This window comes from Anguilla anguilla, chromosome 2, assembly GCF_013347855.1.
Source record: "Anguilla anguilla isolate fAngAng1 chromosome 2, fAngAng1.pri, whole genome shotgun sequence".
Lineage (NCBI taxonomy): Eukaryota > Metazoa > Chordata > Actinopteri > Anguilliformes > Anguillidae > Anguilla > Anguilla anguilla.
In genome coordinates this window covers 12,429,000-12,445,102 of record NC_049202.1, presented here as the reverse complement: position 1 = coordinate 12,445,102, position 16,103 = coordinate 12,429,000, and the positions used below count along the sequence as shown (strand labels likewise).

Sequence of the window (16,103 nt, the reverse complement as noted above, 5' to 3'; positions counted from 1 at the left end):
CACATTCAATGCACTCAAAATAATGTGATACTTAGAATATTAACAAAGATTACTTATTCAGTTAATATCAGGATATAGATTCAAACATTTCTTCAGTAACATGGTGTTAGAAGCTCCCTTATATATATATATATATTTCATTGATAAAGACCGTATGTCAAAAGGTTTGACTCCAGCCTCAACTGAAAAACACAGACTGCCACAAACGCATTTTCTGAATTCTTTGGATATATGTGCCTCTGCCTTTCAATTTAAAGGATTGAAATAACAGCATTATTTCTATTTATAATGAATACTTACTTTGCAAAATACAGTTTGACCTAATAATTACCTTTCCTTGTACCTGAAGCTGAAGGCCAGGGAGGGACATGCTCTCACTTGCAGTGCAAACAAAAGATAGAGGACTTGAAGAGAAGGACTGTAATTTTAAAACCACATACTCTCCATTGTTCAGAAACAGTTTAATACCAATAGGTGTGTTGAAAAAAACAAGCAGACACATAATATTTTATTTTATAGCTTGGTGAGAGCTGATTTATTTTTGACACATCTCATATCTCAAATGGGATGGCATGCAGGATTAAGCTCCTGAAAAACACAACAGAAACAAAACAACGACAGGGGAAAATAGATTAATTTATTGGTTCTTTCATCTCATTTGAATGAAGTTGATTCCAAAACCAATGTATTTTATTTTAATGGAATAAAGGAACAAACATTTGCTTCCGGGGGGAGGGGGGGGGGGGGGGGGGTGTTAACAAATAATGTCACAGGACAATAATACATCAGTGTCAAAAAATAAACCTTCTAGCTTTCAAAATATGTTTGAATTTAACAAGCTTAGCTCTGATTCAGGACTAAACAAAAGGTGATTAACTGAGGGCTCAATCTAAACTCCCCATTGAAAGATCCTGATATCTAGTAACATCTATGTAAATGTATATCTCAAAGTTACCCTGGAATATCAATTAAGCTGGGCCCAAGTGCATGGAAAGCGAGTCAATGAAACATGAAAATTACTTCGGAATCTCCTGTAATTGTAATGCCTTACATTTGTAATTGGAAAGTAAAGCCACACATAACACCTTGCACGTCTATGAATGGGCTCCTAAAATCCTTCATCAAATCACGTGTTGCTGGCTGTGTCCACCCATTTGGAAAGCCATGATACTATTCAAATGCCCCAACTTCACCAGCAGAGGGCACCGTGTGACACATGAGAGGGTCTTCCCTACCTGAGCTCCTCTTCAGCTAAACACCAAACCAGATCAGCTTGCAGTTGGCTCAGACACAAAACTATCAATCAAATTAGGTGGGGGGGGGGGGGGGGGGGTTAAAAAAAAAAAGTTGTGCCTACATGTTCTCAAGGAATTTGGACAAAGGTTCTCAACTTACCTCCTCAGGCTGAGCTCTTTTTTATTTTTTTATTACAAAATTCTGAAATGAATGCAGCATAAACAGCTATAAAATGCAACAGAGGACACAAAGTTAAAGCACTGAGGAGAAATTCATCATTATGTGTGGCTATTCTTGCTTGAATGTAATTAAAAGCTTTGCGATGGATAAGAGTTGTGACAAATGAACTTGTCACACTAAATGAACAAAACCGGGCTGAAATATTCTTTTTTTTTTCCCCTTGGGAGCCCAGGTTTGTCTTAAACTATTTTTCTTCCATACCATTCCCACAACTGAACTACAAGACAAAAGACAAAACAGACGACAGCAACATTTTATCAGCCTCCTTTCTTATCTCCCCCTGAGTGCATTTGCTGTGCTTGCAGTCCCTTTAAGTGGGAATGTTCAAATAACCCAGCTAAAATAACCATTCAGCTTTGATAATACAGCACTTTGCATAGCCAATCAGCTCCTTAGCTGGTGAACCACGCCGGGTTGCCACAGCGCTGGAGTATTTAAAGATAGTTAATGGCTTAAGAGAAACATTTACTGTAAACATTATACAAGCATTAATTTGGATATGGGCTTTGCTTGCTAAACGACGATGAGAAGCTTGCTTTGCTGTAGCATTTAACCCGTTTATAACTTAATGAATGTAGAAGATTTGAGATCCCTTAGTAGTACTTAATCAAATAATTAACATTGTTCTTTCTTTAAAATACTATATCAAACCATAAGTGTCTCAAGAAGTATTTACAAGCAATCAAGCCGGCGTAATAAAATGAGAGGTCTAAGGAACTACGCCATTACAGAACTACAGAGATAATGCTTTTATGAGCCTATTGTTCGCATTTGTCCTTCTGGCCTTCAAAAGGCAAAACAGGTTTGTTTTAGGTGTTATGTTATTGCATAATGGCAAATGATTCAGTGTATGGCTTAAATACCAGAGACAAGCTGCTATGCCAGAGTGACTGAATCCCACATAATTCTTTTAAAAATCTGTCAACAATATTATTTATATTTTACAGTTTCGTGATAAGAAAATGTTTTAAAGGCGACAAACAAAATGACATTTAAAACAGAAATCGAATACAAGCGCAACAGGGAAGTTTACGGACATTCATTAGCCCCATTTCCTAAATGTTACTTGGAAGAAGTTTTCTTAGGTCTGCCTTTTCTGGCTGAGGAAGACTCCTTCTGGACCTGTAGCTTCTCACTGACGTCCTCCTGCAGGGGAAAAACCAAGAAGGGCAAGTCCCATTTCAATCAGCTCATCGTACCCAACGCTGCCACCTCCCAGCTCTGGTAGGCCCCTGACTGTTCTGGGGCCTACAGCCTCCATTCTACATTTCAGGTCAGTATACAGGTGGGCCAAAACTAGTGTAAGAAGATTCTCCGGCTCATGTGTCCCTCACCATAGAAATGTCCTGCCTTCAGAAAAAAAGGAGAACACACCACAGAGGGGCTCGCTGAACATCCCTCCCTGAGCTTCTGGTTCATTGTCAGTCCAATTAATTTTCTTCACTATTTTAGCTCCAAAATTCTTAAATAGAAGCAGCACTCAACATAGGCTCCAGAGATAGGGAGAATGGAAGTGTAGTTTTTGCTCCTTTTTTCAACCGAGTGCCAGTCTTATTCTCCCTGATTGCTGCAGGTGTTTATTATATCTAACGGATATATATAAACATAGAAAAAACAACTTGACTGCATACATTTAACATATGTCTTATAACTCAAATACCACCCTCAGGTTTGTCAGATTAAGGGCAATTCATTTTTAAAACTGAGCTGTTGGTTTTTGACTTGTGACAATGAAATTGGCTTAAATTTGATTCATGAGCTAACTTAGTTTCAAGAGATATCAAACAAGAGTTTTTGATAAAAGTCCACATGGCACATATGCATACCAGAACATAAAAGTCCTTTTTTTGATTCCGCATTCATAAAAAGCCTTTCATTGCTCAATCCTCTTATGGAAAGTTAACAACATGGTATGAATATATGGAATTTAACTACAGCCTCCACTTGATTTGTAAATTTAAGAGTTTACCATATAAGGAGCAGTCTGATGAGCTCCACGTGAGTTATTATACCCCTGGGGAACATTTAGAACCAAAATATGCTTCAGAAAAATGGAAGCCGTTATTGAATACTGTTCTTCTGGGAGAAAAACAGCTTGGAGTGGCACAACCAGCCCACATAAAATTTACATAAATACAGAAAAGCCCTCATACTGAATGACAAGATTGACTACAGTTAACACTGAAGTTAAAAGCATGCAAATTCTGAAAGGGATTCTTCTCAAAAGTGGTGTGTGACCTGAAACACCAATACAATATCAAGAACCAAAATGTTCATAAAGAGTCAAATGTTTAACTTTTAAAATTTTAAGAATTACATTTTTTAAACGTTTCTTTATTTTTTATTTTAGGAATTTTAACATTTAAAAGAACAATGCTTCAACACCTTCAACAAACATTGCAATGTGGGGTAAGCCATTGGTATGGATTGAAATAGACTGGTCATACTGTATGGCATGCAATCCAAATTCAGGATGTACATACACCATATGTACACTTGGTCTCAAATTACAGAAAGCACATGTAATAAATTGAAGGGCCTGACACTGCAGCTGTCCAGCTATTTATGAAGCAGTGGGTAAAACTAAATCCGAGCAGTATTCATTCATCAAACATATTTTCATCTCCTTTTCTTTCTTTTGGAATCCGAAGCCATTTCCACTCTGACAGAGTCCCCGGTCATGACGAGAGAGCACAGGCTGGCTAGCGTGTCCTCCGAAGTGTGCACGGTCAGCCGTCAGCTCTTTTCACACTGCGGCCCACCTGAGCAGACCCCAAAGTAAAATGTCCAGTGTTAATTCAACTCCAACAGAGTACATATGAGTCCAACACCGACCGCACGTACTCTGTCGGAGTTGATTAGACGCCGAACATTTAACCGTGCGGTCACTGTGCTGGAAGAATGTGCAGCTCGTGCTGTGGGACGGCGGACTGCAGACTGTGACCGGAGGAGCTCCATTTGACCAATGAGACTAGGGGGGGGGGAGGTACCCTGCTGATTTAAACCCTCCCACCCAGAGTAAAGCTGTGGCAGGCTACACACTGCTTTTCAGAATGCCAATTATGATGCAGGATCAGTTGCTAAGGTCATCATTTACATAAAATGTGGACATCAAGCCTTTTATGAATTCGATGGCTTCCGAGGGTTAACAAAGAGTGCGTTGTTCATCAGGGCCAACCTGTCCAGCGCTAAATGAAAATGCCTTTTTGAATTTTTTGGAGGGATGTATGTCAATACAGAATGAAGCAATGTTCCCAAAATGAAAAACAGGCAAAAGATGCAAAACACAACAGCACTTTCAAAAGAGAAAAAGAGGCCTGTTTTCTGCAACCATGGCAATAACACAAGTAACCGCATTCAGCTTACAAAACCCTCAAAGGAAATTGAAATTTAAAATATCTGTTGAGAACTGCCTTGCGTACTTAATGATATTCCTGGAAATATTAATGTTATTAAGAGTGCAGGACGTTTGTGCAGATGATAATGTTGTTCAGAAACGATAATCGAGTCACACAGACGCAACTTCATCATTAAACCACATGAGATCGCCCGCTGTGAATACCAGCAGTTTTGAAAAACAAGGAGGCGTGCGCATTAAATTGATTTAAGTGAAGTGAACGGTCTTGTGCTTCAAATTTGGGTTGCTCTTGGACTTCCATTGTTCTGGTCCGAGTTCTCTCTGATCACACACATTTGGCATCAATAAGAATTTGCAAGAAATGTCAAAATGTCCAGAAAAGACTGTGGTCTCCAATTTAATGAACATTTTAGTGTATTTTAACATTGACCTTTCTAGTCACTGAGGCACTGACACATTGAAAACAAATACAAAATTAGGAATAAAACTTGACAAAACAAGAATTCTGTTCCTCCCCACATATTATCTTTATGTTTTAAAAGGGTAGCTGCGTTTCAATGAGAAAATAAAACCCAGCAACGTGTTTGGTTAGACATTCCATGCATTTATAAATCAACCTCATGAGCCACTGTCTTGATGTGTCTGTTTAACAGCCACATTAGTCCCACTCCCTAAAGTTCACGTACAAATATTTAATGACATTTTTTTTTCAAAAAACATTAAATGGCTTTCATGCTACAACCAGATAGACTTGTTAATGATGCCCGTAGGGCAGTAATGTTCAGAGAACATGCCCTGGGGTGCGCTTCACGATGAAGCCAGAATAGGCCAGGTAAGCCAGACACAGATTCCCGAGTCAAATATGGCCTAAATACGTACCTGCGGATTTTCGACTGGGTCTTCAGTCACCTGACCCAGAACCTCCTGAGAGGCGTCTACGGCGCCCCCATCAGACGGGCCCTTTTCCGCCGATTCGGCTTCCTGCTGTTCCTCTTCAGCGATCTCTGGAGGTCCTTTAAGCACCTGCCCCCATTCAAATGAACTTGGTCATTTTGCGTGCGTGTGTTTGTGCAACTGTACCTGTTTATAGCAAACAGAAGATTTGTGCCATGGATTGCTCTTAACGCGGTGCTGGCAGGGCACAGAAACAACACAAAGCAGGACAGGGACCCGGAGCTCAAGGTGAACAGGAGTCCTTAAGTTCTATAGGCCAGCTGCCATCAGTCCGCTTACTAAAGAAACCGAAACTTAAGCTGCTCAATCAGGCATACGAGGCAGCTAGAGAGCACAGAGACAGCTATTTATGCCCGAGCAACATTCTTCAAAGGGATTTTGAGTGACGCTTTATTGAGAATGTTTTATAAACCTTTGCTGTGACAGGGAGAAAATGCATTAAATGCACAAAAGGAAGTCGCTCAGGGACAGGTCTTTGTTTCCTGCAGGTAGCGCGCTACAGATGGTAGACTGAAGATTATAATTACTTTACTGCAGAACAGTTTAGGAGCTATGAGCTGACAGGCCATTAGGGCTTTGAGAAAGGCGCACGTGAAAAAGAAGCTGGGGCACAGCTTGGTGTGAACCTACCTTAAAACCCTGCTACAACTGCTCTCAGAAATGAGTCAATCTTTGCCACTGGAAAACCTGAACATACACTATATGACCAAACGTATCTGGACAGCCCTTGGTCTGGGGCTGTTTGTCATGGTTTGGGCTAGGCCCCTTAGTTCCAGTGAAGGCAAATCTTAATGCGACAGCATACAATTACATTCTAGACGATTCTGTACTTCCCCATCAGTTTGGGAAGGCCCTTTCAACATGACAATGCATTACGTTACATTACATTACATTTATTTAGTAGGCGCTTTTATCCAAAGCGACGTACAAAAGTGCATATCATGGTCATTGGACAACTACAAAACACAGGTTCAATAAGGTACAATACTCATTTCATACAGCTGTTTATAGCCAAGAACACAGTTCAGTTCATGCAGTGAACATTATTCTGACCTAACTTATGCCAAGCCAAACTAGGGAGAGGAACAAGCTATAATGCCCCCCCCCCGGGCACTCAGCGAGGTCCATATGAAAGAGCTTGACTGGCCTGTACAGAGCCCTGACCTCAACCCCATCCAAACCTTTGGGATCAATTGGAAAGCCATCTGCAAGCCTGGCCTAATCGCCCCAATCAGTGCCCGACCTCACTAATGCACGTCTGGCTAAATGGAACCACTTCCCTGCAGCAATTCTGTAACATCTATATGTATAAAGCCTTCCCAGAAGAGTGGAGGTTGTTATAGCAGCAAACAATGAACCAACTCAATATTAATGCCCATAATTTTGGACGAATGATGTTGGATGTCAGGTGTACACATGCTTTCGGCCATGTAGTCTATCTACAGAGAAGGTGCTCAGAAGTGGAACGGCACCTACGTGTGGTCGCCTGAGGAACAGCAGCACAAGCACAGTGTGGATTCTGCTGTTCACCGACAGTAGAAATGGAGTGGGCACAATATAATATATCCAATACTGCACTGCTGCATTCCGGTGTCTTAAACGCAGACAAATCAGGCAGCCATTATGCTGCCATGGCAGAGGTACAGGCCTCCACCCCAGGAACCCTCTCAGAAGTCAAAATTTTGAACAAAAAAGAAACCAAAAACATCGAAGTACTTAAGGCAATAAACATGTCTTCCTTCAAAAAAGAGCACTTCTGTGCTTTCTATTTCAAATAGCTGAAAAAATCTTTTTCCTTTTATTAACAAAAAACTGAATGCAACTTTGTATTATTGTTATAATATTGTATTATACCCTACTTAGAGATTCAGGATTTATTTCTTTTCATGGAAACAAAGCGCTTCAATTGAAACCACATATGTTTCGGATAGAATTTATGTAAATATGATCTATCTGGGAAAAAAAGCAAGCTGTTTAATACATGATTAGCATAACAAGAGTGGACTAGATCTTCTCCTCACATCACAGCAGATGATATGAATTATTATTTTGCCGTCATGGTTCCTTTGAAGTACAAAATATTCATTCTCGGTTCAATGCCAGATGAATGAATATGTTTCTTCTTACAGTGAAGTTAATGTTAAAATGAAACAAACCATATTGTGGGAAAATTTTGCGCTAACATTTCCTTATAAGCTTTCTAAAAGGTGTCTGGTTCTTGAGACTAGCTGACAAACAGCCCATATTTTCCTCCCATTAATGCAGCGGTGGCTTCAGATATAAGACACAGATACTCTTCTCTATATCACAGTAAATGAAAAGCCAAAGTGGGTTTTCAATGGTACCTCTTTGGCCTCTTCCACAGGGGTCTGGGTCATATAACGGAAAAAGACATCAACCGGCATGCCCTCCTCTAAGGGTGGAATGAAGTCTGTTGGGTTGACCACCTCAATGTGCTCCTGAAACAGAACAAGATATCTGTCAGCACACCTTTTCACCTGTTACTTAACCTGCAGTCCTTTGTACACCGGGCAAGGGCCTCTGTTAAAATATGCAGCACAAATTCTGAAATAACAGCAGCGTGAGACTTCACTTAACGGTATTTCGTTCTGTTCAATGTACACGCATATCTGCCATTGCCAAGGACAGCCTGTTTGTTATGATCAACATGAATGTTGCACATTTGCTCAGTAAGAGCAAATCTCAATGCTCTTATGTTGAAGAAATAAACAGTGATTGTTTTGAGCCATGCTCCTATTTTGTTTCCGACAAGATGTTAAAAGAAACATACTATATATTCAGTATAGTCGATGTATATGGAGTGTGCGTATGCGTGTATGTGTATGTGAAAGAGAGAGAGAGAGAGAGATAGAGAGAGAGTATGCATGTGTATGCTTTATAAATAATTCAGGGACCAGCTAGAGAAACACTGCCCTCTTATGTTTGGAAAGAATATTGCTAACTTAAAATGCTGATTTAAATTTCCAGTTCATTTTTTTTTTCAAGTTTTATGTTTTTCCTGGGAGCAAAACACTAACCCACATCTATAATCAGCTGAAAAAGCCACACGATGTTAAGGTTTATGTACAGAAGAGAATTAAGCTGCCAAACTTACAACAAAATAAAAACAGCACAATTTCATCCTTTCAGGCAAAATTAATTAATGAGAAAAACTATTTTGTCCCCATGTTTCCTTTGGCTGCCCTATTGTGAGGTGGACAAAACTAATTTTATTAATAGAAATGAATTGTATGCTAACGTCTATACTACGTGCGCTTCTTTTTCAAAAAAATAAATACTAAAATATTTTCAATTTATAAAACTCATGTATAGATGTTAAAAAGATGCTGAAAGCCCTTCATCAAAACGAATGAAAAATGGTTCTTTTTACATAATCTGACATTTGGGACCCATTATGACTGTGGCGCAGTGCTTGACCTAGATACTGTTTCTGATTCATGATACATTGCAGCACACTCCAAAACAAAAATCATAATCAGCTCGCAACCACTTCCAGCTCGCTGAAAAATAAAGAATCGTTCAATGCTGGCTGTCAGAAAACATTTGGATGCAATCAGTATTTTAAAATTAGAGGACATCTCCATACACGTAAATGCATGTAAAATCAAAACCCGCCAACGTTCGCTTATTAAAAAATAAAAAAATACCAACGAGCGCATTTCTCCCTGCCTCAAAAGCAACTCATTAGGGGATAAATATAGCATATGCAGCATTCAGATGCCAGCGGTGAATGAAATAGCCAGAGCCAGACTGGCGTACAAGTCGCATCCTGAACGGCTGATTTATTCCGCTCGTGTTTTTGTTTCTCTGACATGGAAGATGAAAACCCTCATTAGCATTATTTAGCACGTCTAAAGCGGAGAAGAAGACACGTCTGTGCTATCGCCTGCTTCGGTGTACCAGTCAAAAGATCTATCGCTGTTTACATAAGGCAGACCTAATTCCAAACAGATCTTGTTTCCACCTCAGACGTTGCTGTCTAGAGACTAGCTGTCAGAGGCGGCTTCAGACATGATATCAAAGCATCATTAGCGGATGGGCCTGCATACATTTCTCGTATTTCCAGTTAAGGTCCAAAGTACGCCATCTCACTCAAAATCTTTTAAGGTTTGAGCATAATTTCTGTTTAATAGTCCATTTTACCTTATTGATTTTCCTCTGCTGGGTGAGCCACGTTACATTTTTTCCGGAAGTAATTAGTTTACATTAGGCTATTTATACGACGTCCTTCGGTGTGCCACCGCCGGGTTATTGGCCTAACTAAATAGAACACATTTCATGATCGTCCGTTATTTCCCCCAGACAACATAATTAACTTGTTCACTGCTTTTTCCCCTCATATTAAAATTTTCAGTTTCTCTCTATTCTGATTTCATTGTATTTTTGATTCTCTGAGCATGGACAGTATAGGGGCTTGGTGTAGTTACGTGGGTCTTCGGTGTGACAGACAACTTGGAACAAAGACAGGAAAGGTCTGTCTCTCTTCAAGGGTCACTGCCCTTCCTAGCAACCTGATCTAGTTTCCTCCCCAGAGGAACATTTCCACCAAATCAGTTTGAATTAAATGTCAGACTATACTGTGAGGTAAAATATTCACAAGCAACTGTTTTCAGAGAGAGACCAACAGAAATTTGTTTCGTGGAATGTGATGCATAAATATTAGGATTGTATCTTGTTTCTATATTTATTCATAGAGTTTCCACAGATTTATTGGCTGGCTGTCTATTTGTTCTGGATATTATGGAAGAAGCAAAGTAAAGCCAGCTTGCTAACTATTCAGACCATGACTTAATTTCAGGGCAAACATAATTAATCATAATTGCCTATGTGCTGACACTCTATAATGGTGAGAAGGCTGGGGTTGTTTTTCTGATTTTAGTCATTCATTTATGTTGCCTGCAGTACTACTAGACTATAGTCAAGTAGGTGTAATACTTGATGTTTAATAGCAAATTTCTGTAATAGCAAAATCACTGTCAAATTTAACAATGGAATCAGTCACCATTGATAGGCAGTCAGACGTGCAGAAGGAGTGGATTCTGAAGCAACAATAGATAGATTTATTTAACCCTGAAATCAATGTCACATGGTGAGCAAATCTTGTCAAAAAAAGAAAAGGCAGGGGCAGCTACTGAGGGGATATTAACCAGGGTTATGTGCACCTCTTATTATCCAGGAGATGCAGCATTAAAGTCATGCACACTACTTTATTTATAATACAATATGAGGTAAGACAGAAGACTCTTACTTGAGTGGAAAACAGTCGTTCCTCTCTGGGCTGGGTGAAGAGAAACTCATATAGTTCATAGTGCTGAAAGAGACTGAGCAGGAAAGCCAATGTTAGTTTCAAGGTCCCCACAATGGGTGTGAGACAGTCTCAGCATTAAGCCACCTTTGTGAACCACATTAGCAACTGAGATCTAAAGAGATAAGAGCTGTCAAAATGATGCAGTCTTCAGCCACTATGCCACATTCAGGTTCTGTGCGTGGCTACAGTGTGAGCTCTGACAACAACTGATAAAAATTGTACGCCGTAGACGGCCAGGTTTGAAAGTGTTGGTGCGAATGCTATTTTTCATAGCCCCAAGCAAACAATCAACAGTGGTGAACAACGGATGCTGTTTATGATATTCTATTTTGTACGGAATTCAAAAATTCTATTTTGCATGTTTATTACCTGGTGTCTTCACCACAGAATGTCAGGTAGGGCTTTCTTCCCTTCTGTCTGTTTATCAGTTTAAAACTTGGTCCAGAATGTTACTCAGACCAAAACAATTTACAAAACACTAAATGTGCCATTTTAGGAAATTTCTGTTGCTGATCATAAATACCTACGAGTGTACATAATTAACTAAATTTCTGTTCAAATCGCATGGCCACATACTACACAAAGTACACAGCCCTGTATTCCTTTTAAAAAGTATTTTAGTGTCTAATAGATTACTTATTTTGTAAGAATATCTGATATGAGAATATCCATCAAATAATGTAATAACAGCTAGTCAGATGTTCTTGCATTCGTTTAGATCAATTCAAGGCACCTAAGAGCACTTTATTTCATGCTGACAGCTACAATCTCCAAAAAAACAGAAATGTAGGACAAAGTGAACACTTTCATGCAGAATGAATTAATGAAAGCCTTGCCAATAAAACAGAGTGAATAACAGGAAAACAGTCCAAATCTATGTCACGTTGACTCGTAGTCTCAGTGTAGTCTCACAATGATTCTATTTTTTTCCTCTCAAATAATATTTAACCACAATAATGAAACCATTTTAAGAACACAATGATGTCATTCCTAGAGGGCAGACTCAGGAACTGTATGGGAACAAAAGGGTGGCTGAGAGTATAAAGCAATATATTGTTTCAGCTTTCAAACTAAATGAACGCAGTGATTCATTTAGATTGTGTGACATGACTTCATGTTATAGACTCATCTGCAAGCATCTTGGAATGAAACTGATTATTTAGTGCAGATTATTTTTTGCGGTCGGGAAAGTTTCTTTTTTTATCTCTCGAGACTGAAGAATATTCTGTCTGCTAATGATTGCAATATGCGTTCCTAACCTTTTCACATATAAATTGCAGACTGCCAAATGTTGGTTATAAAATATCTGCGGTCATTTTAAAAGTATGCAACATGAACCACTGCTGTCAAAGAATTCAGTGCAATAAGAACTCATGACTGACTTGATTATTTCTGGAAATAAATATATTCTGAGAATAAAGTAACTGAATTATTGAAATTAGGATAAATATAGTTCAGATTATAATATACAAATAAGAATCAGTCTCTACATTCCATAAAAAAATAACAATTAGTCTGTAAATAGCACCGTTCATTATATTATATACAGTAAAATCCTCAGTGTTAGCTATAACAGAGTTTATATGAGTCAACAATCGATAGAATGTACTCTAACACATTATGAGAAAAAATGTGCATAAAATTGTACCTAAAGGAGTACAATGGTCATTGGGGCAGTACCCTCAAAGGTATGCCCATTGTACCCTTTACCCTTTTAGATTAGTACTCTACGGTACAAATATTACCCAGTGAGAGAACATTGTAGCTTAGAGAACAAAAATGATCGCCTACTGCACCCTCTTTTCTGATTGCTCAGTCAGCACTGATTTAATACTGAGCATATTCTTGGGTATTTCATAATTCAAATCAATATTTTTCTCCCAGACACGATCTCCACTTTCCAACCCCGACTAAGGTCTATACGTGTTTTATGAACAAACATCAATTAACATTTTCTGCTGAAATCTGAAACCAAACGCTTCTCTCAACATTATTGCTTGTTTATCCCAAAAACCACAGCACAAACTGGAATCTGGAATACTGAAATGGTTAATAATTTTTTGAGTTCAATGCGACATTAGGCTATATAAACAAGGTTTTCTTATTTTGGCTCTATTCTTGTGAATCGTTATATGCCTGCTCTTAAGTATACTCTCCATTGGGAGACCTGGACTTGCTAAAACACTCACTGAATCCTAACTATGTTGGTGCTGACTTTACCCAAAAGCCCCACAATGCATCAGATATTTTTCTATAGTATTTCCCAGGGAGAAAGTTGGGCAGAAAGCACATGCAGTCCCAACTGTTGCTTGAGCCCCTGATCTTTTGCCTGTCTATCGTAAAGTGCTCAGTTTTTTTTTTTTTTTTTTCGTAAATCACAGGTGGCCTTTCCGATTGTAATCTACCCCCACTTCTTAATTGCAGTGTCAGCCAGTAAAAGACATAAGCTACTAAGAGCAGCTTAGAAACACAACCTGGATTTGAAGTAGTCAGTAATGGAAATGGCTTGATCCACATCAAACAAAGGACTTGAGTCTGGTGGTGACAAAGGCTGCCTGGTTCCAGCAATTGCCTTAGAAAATTCAGCGAAATTATCAACTAGTGGCATCTGTTTTTCTGCAGCAAAAACAAGAAAGCATTGGTTGGATTACATATTGTTCGAATCACTGTGGCGGAATGATATGAGCAAAGAAAACACATGAATTCTATAAGTGCAGTCTTGTGTTCCATTGCCCTTGTTGGAAAGTGAATCATTTTTGTTTTCAGATGGAGGACTTCTGCATGAATAGAGCAAGGACCACACTACTGCACCCCACATTACAAAATTTACCTTGACCAAGGAAAGTGGCACAGGCCTTCACTGTGAATGATACAGCTGTCTTTCAGCTACAACAATCCTACAGAATATTCTCACTGTACCTCTGATATTATCCAGCAACAGTTGCAGCAAAGCCATGAAGCCTGAAACTTGCTGACATGTAAAATGCATTTCCTTGGCCCACCAGAACCCAGAGACAAAGTAATCTAACAGGGCAGCTTCCTTCAAACATGTCTGGCGGTGTTTGAAGTTGAGTGTATCTTCCAGCTGTCTGTTAAAAAGATAAAAGGCAGAAATCCAACATATAGGTTAAGCGTACCAATTAAGCCCACAAAATGCACATTCCAGTGAATTAAAAAAAAAAAAAAAAAATTATTTACAACCTCTGGCTGAAATTCCAGCCACCAGCCTAAATTGGAATCTAGCAAGAACCAGTTTCTGCTCCAGCTGGATGCCATTACAAATTTGGTGATGGTCTGTTGTCTGTATCAACCTGGTCCACCAACTGGACATGGTATTGCCAGCACGGTTGCTATCTCAGCCATCTTGTCGCCAGATTGACCACCTCCAAACTAGGTGGAAGTGCATGCCCATTGTAACCCATAACTTAAAAAGGCCTCATCTGAATGACTGGACTAATAATTAGTGTAACTAGTAAATTGGTGGATTGGTAGAGACATTTTAGAACAGGAGATGTAGTTTTGTTGTAGTTTTATGTATCAATTTTTATTTGACTTGAAAATGGTAATGGGTACATGGGCTTAATGTGTAGGCTTACCATAAGTACTTCACTACATCCTCCTGTGTAAATCATATACTGTGGGTGTATGGGCTTAATGTGTAGGCTTACCCTCAGTACTTCACCACATACTCCAGTGTAAGCCATATACAATAGACAAAGGTTAAGAAAAATATTCAGGCCTACTCTAAAAGAGAAATAATATTTCAAAACCTATACAGACAGATCCTTCCAGAATAGCTACATTACATTTTCATCTTCAGTGTTTACAAACCAAATGTTTCACTGACAATGCGAACTGTCAAAGGGAAGGACTATGTTTTGGACAAAAATGTTCTCCAAAATCAATCATATGATTTGCTATTAGGTTACCAGTGGTTTTATAATGATTGAAGACAGCGAATGAGGTCATTTAAGGGGCAATACTTAACTGTAAGAAGTTCCCATTAGCATGCTAGGATAATAGCTGTAGTAATAGAGTATTCAGTCTAACAAAGACTAACTAAATAAAGCTAAAAACTGAAAAAGTGCTACTCACAATTGCACTTCTTCCACTGTTAGGTCTAACAGCAGGTTAATTTGTTCGAGGGTTAAATGTTTCCATTCAGTGACGATAGGATGTTCTTTTTCACTGTCACCATTTTCCTGAAGTTAGATTATTAAAACAACAAATAAATAACTGCATTGAAACAAAAATGTAAGTAGGCTATAACTCCTTAAAATAGCAACATAACAATTATCAGCGAAAGTTACGTTAAGGTAGTTAGGCTACCTAGCTAAAGTTAAAAACTGCTACGTACTTAAGCGTTTTCAAATCTCTAGGAAGTTTTTATAAATAAACATTTCAGCCGATACGTACACGCTCTTTTGTATTAATTCCAGTAGTGTCTAAATCTGACGCTTGGGATTTGTTATTCGGTTTTACTTTTTCTCTTGTAGCAGCCATGTCTTATACATCCGTTTACCCAACAACGTTGCCATAGTAACCAGGAGCCAGCTGGGTTGGTAAAATGTCTACAACGCCCCTGACTGGGCGGGACAAAGCAGGATACTCAAAGTTTTATTAGTTTTCTTGAAATGATGCTCGGTCATTGACGACATAATGATCATGTCATAAATGATTATCATTCTTTGCATTGCCATTAATTGCTAACGAATCTGTATTCATAGTTTTGAACTCACATTGCTGAGCTCCGTTTTAATTAGGCTGCAACAAGCCAAAAGCAGTGTTTAACCTATGGATAAACCATAGACTGTATAAAGATTTGCAAATGCTAACATGAATTGAAGTATACAGTGTGTGTAATGGCCATAATAGATCGACCATTCATCTTTAAACAGTGAGCTGAGAGGCGATTCTATCACCACACGAAAACAGTGTGCCGTAGAGCCTCAAAATATGGTAGCGCACGGCTTCAACGTCAAGAAG

The 16,103-nt window shown here is 38.9% G+C and overlaps 1 protein-coding gene across 1 annotated transcript; it reads right to left on the bottom strand.

Annotated features, from left to right (window-relative positions):
- Positions 1–742: 742 nt before the first annotated feature.
- cabcoco1 (ciliary associated calcium binding coiled-coil 1) lies at positions 743–15,669 on the bottom strand. Its single transcript, XM_035402777.1, has 8 exons — positions 15,534–15,669; positions 15,213–15,319; positions 14,037–14,206; positions 13,592–13,733; positions 11,058–11,130; positions 8,134–8,247; positions 5,714–5,857; positions 743–2,622 (listed from the first exon to the last, which is right to left on the bottom strand). The coding sequence occupies exons 1-8, from the start codon at positions 15,618–15,620 to the stop codon at positions 2,539–2,541; spliced, it is 921 nt and encodes a 306-aa protein (XP_035258668.1). The 5' UTR covers positions 15,621–15,669; the 3' UTR covers positions 743–2,538.
- Between the last annotated feature and the right edge of the window lie 434 nt (positions 15,670–16,103).

What these genes read in the sequence shown, in the direction of transcription:
- cabcoco1 (XM_035402777.1), bottom strand. Translation starts at nt 15,620, where the DNA reads ATGGCTGCTACAAGAGAAAAAGTAAAACCGAATAACAAATCCCAAGCG. An exon ending in GAATTAATACAAAAGAGCGT is followed by an intron (nt 15,320 to 15,533) that starts GTACGTATCGGC and finishes ATCTAACTTCAG; the next exon opens with GAAAATGGTGACAGTGAAAA. An exon ending in GTTGCTGGATAATATCAGAG is followed by an intron (nt 13,734 to 14,036) that starts GTACAGTGAGAA and finishes TTTTTGCTGCAG; the next exon opens with AAAAACAGATGCCACTAGTT.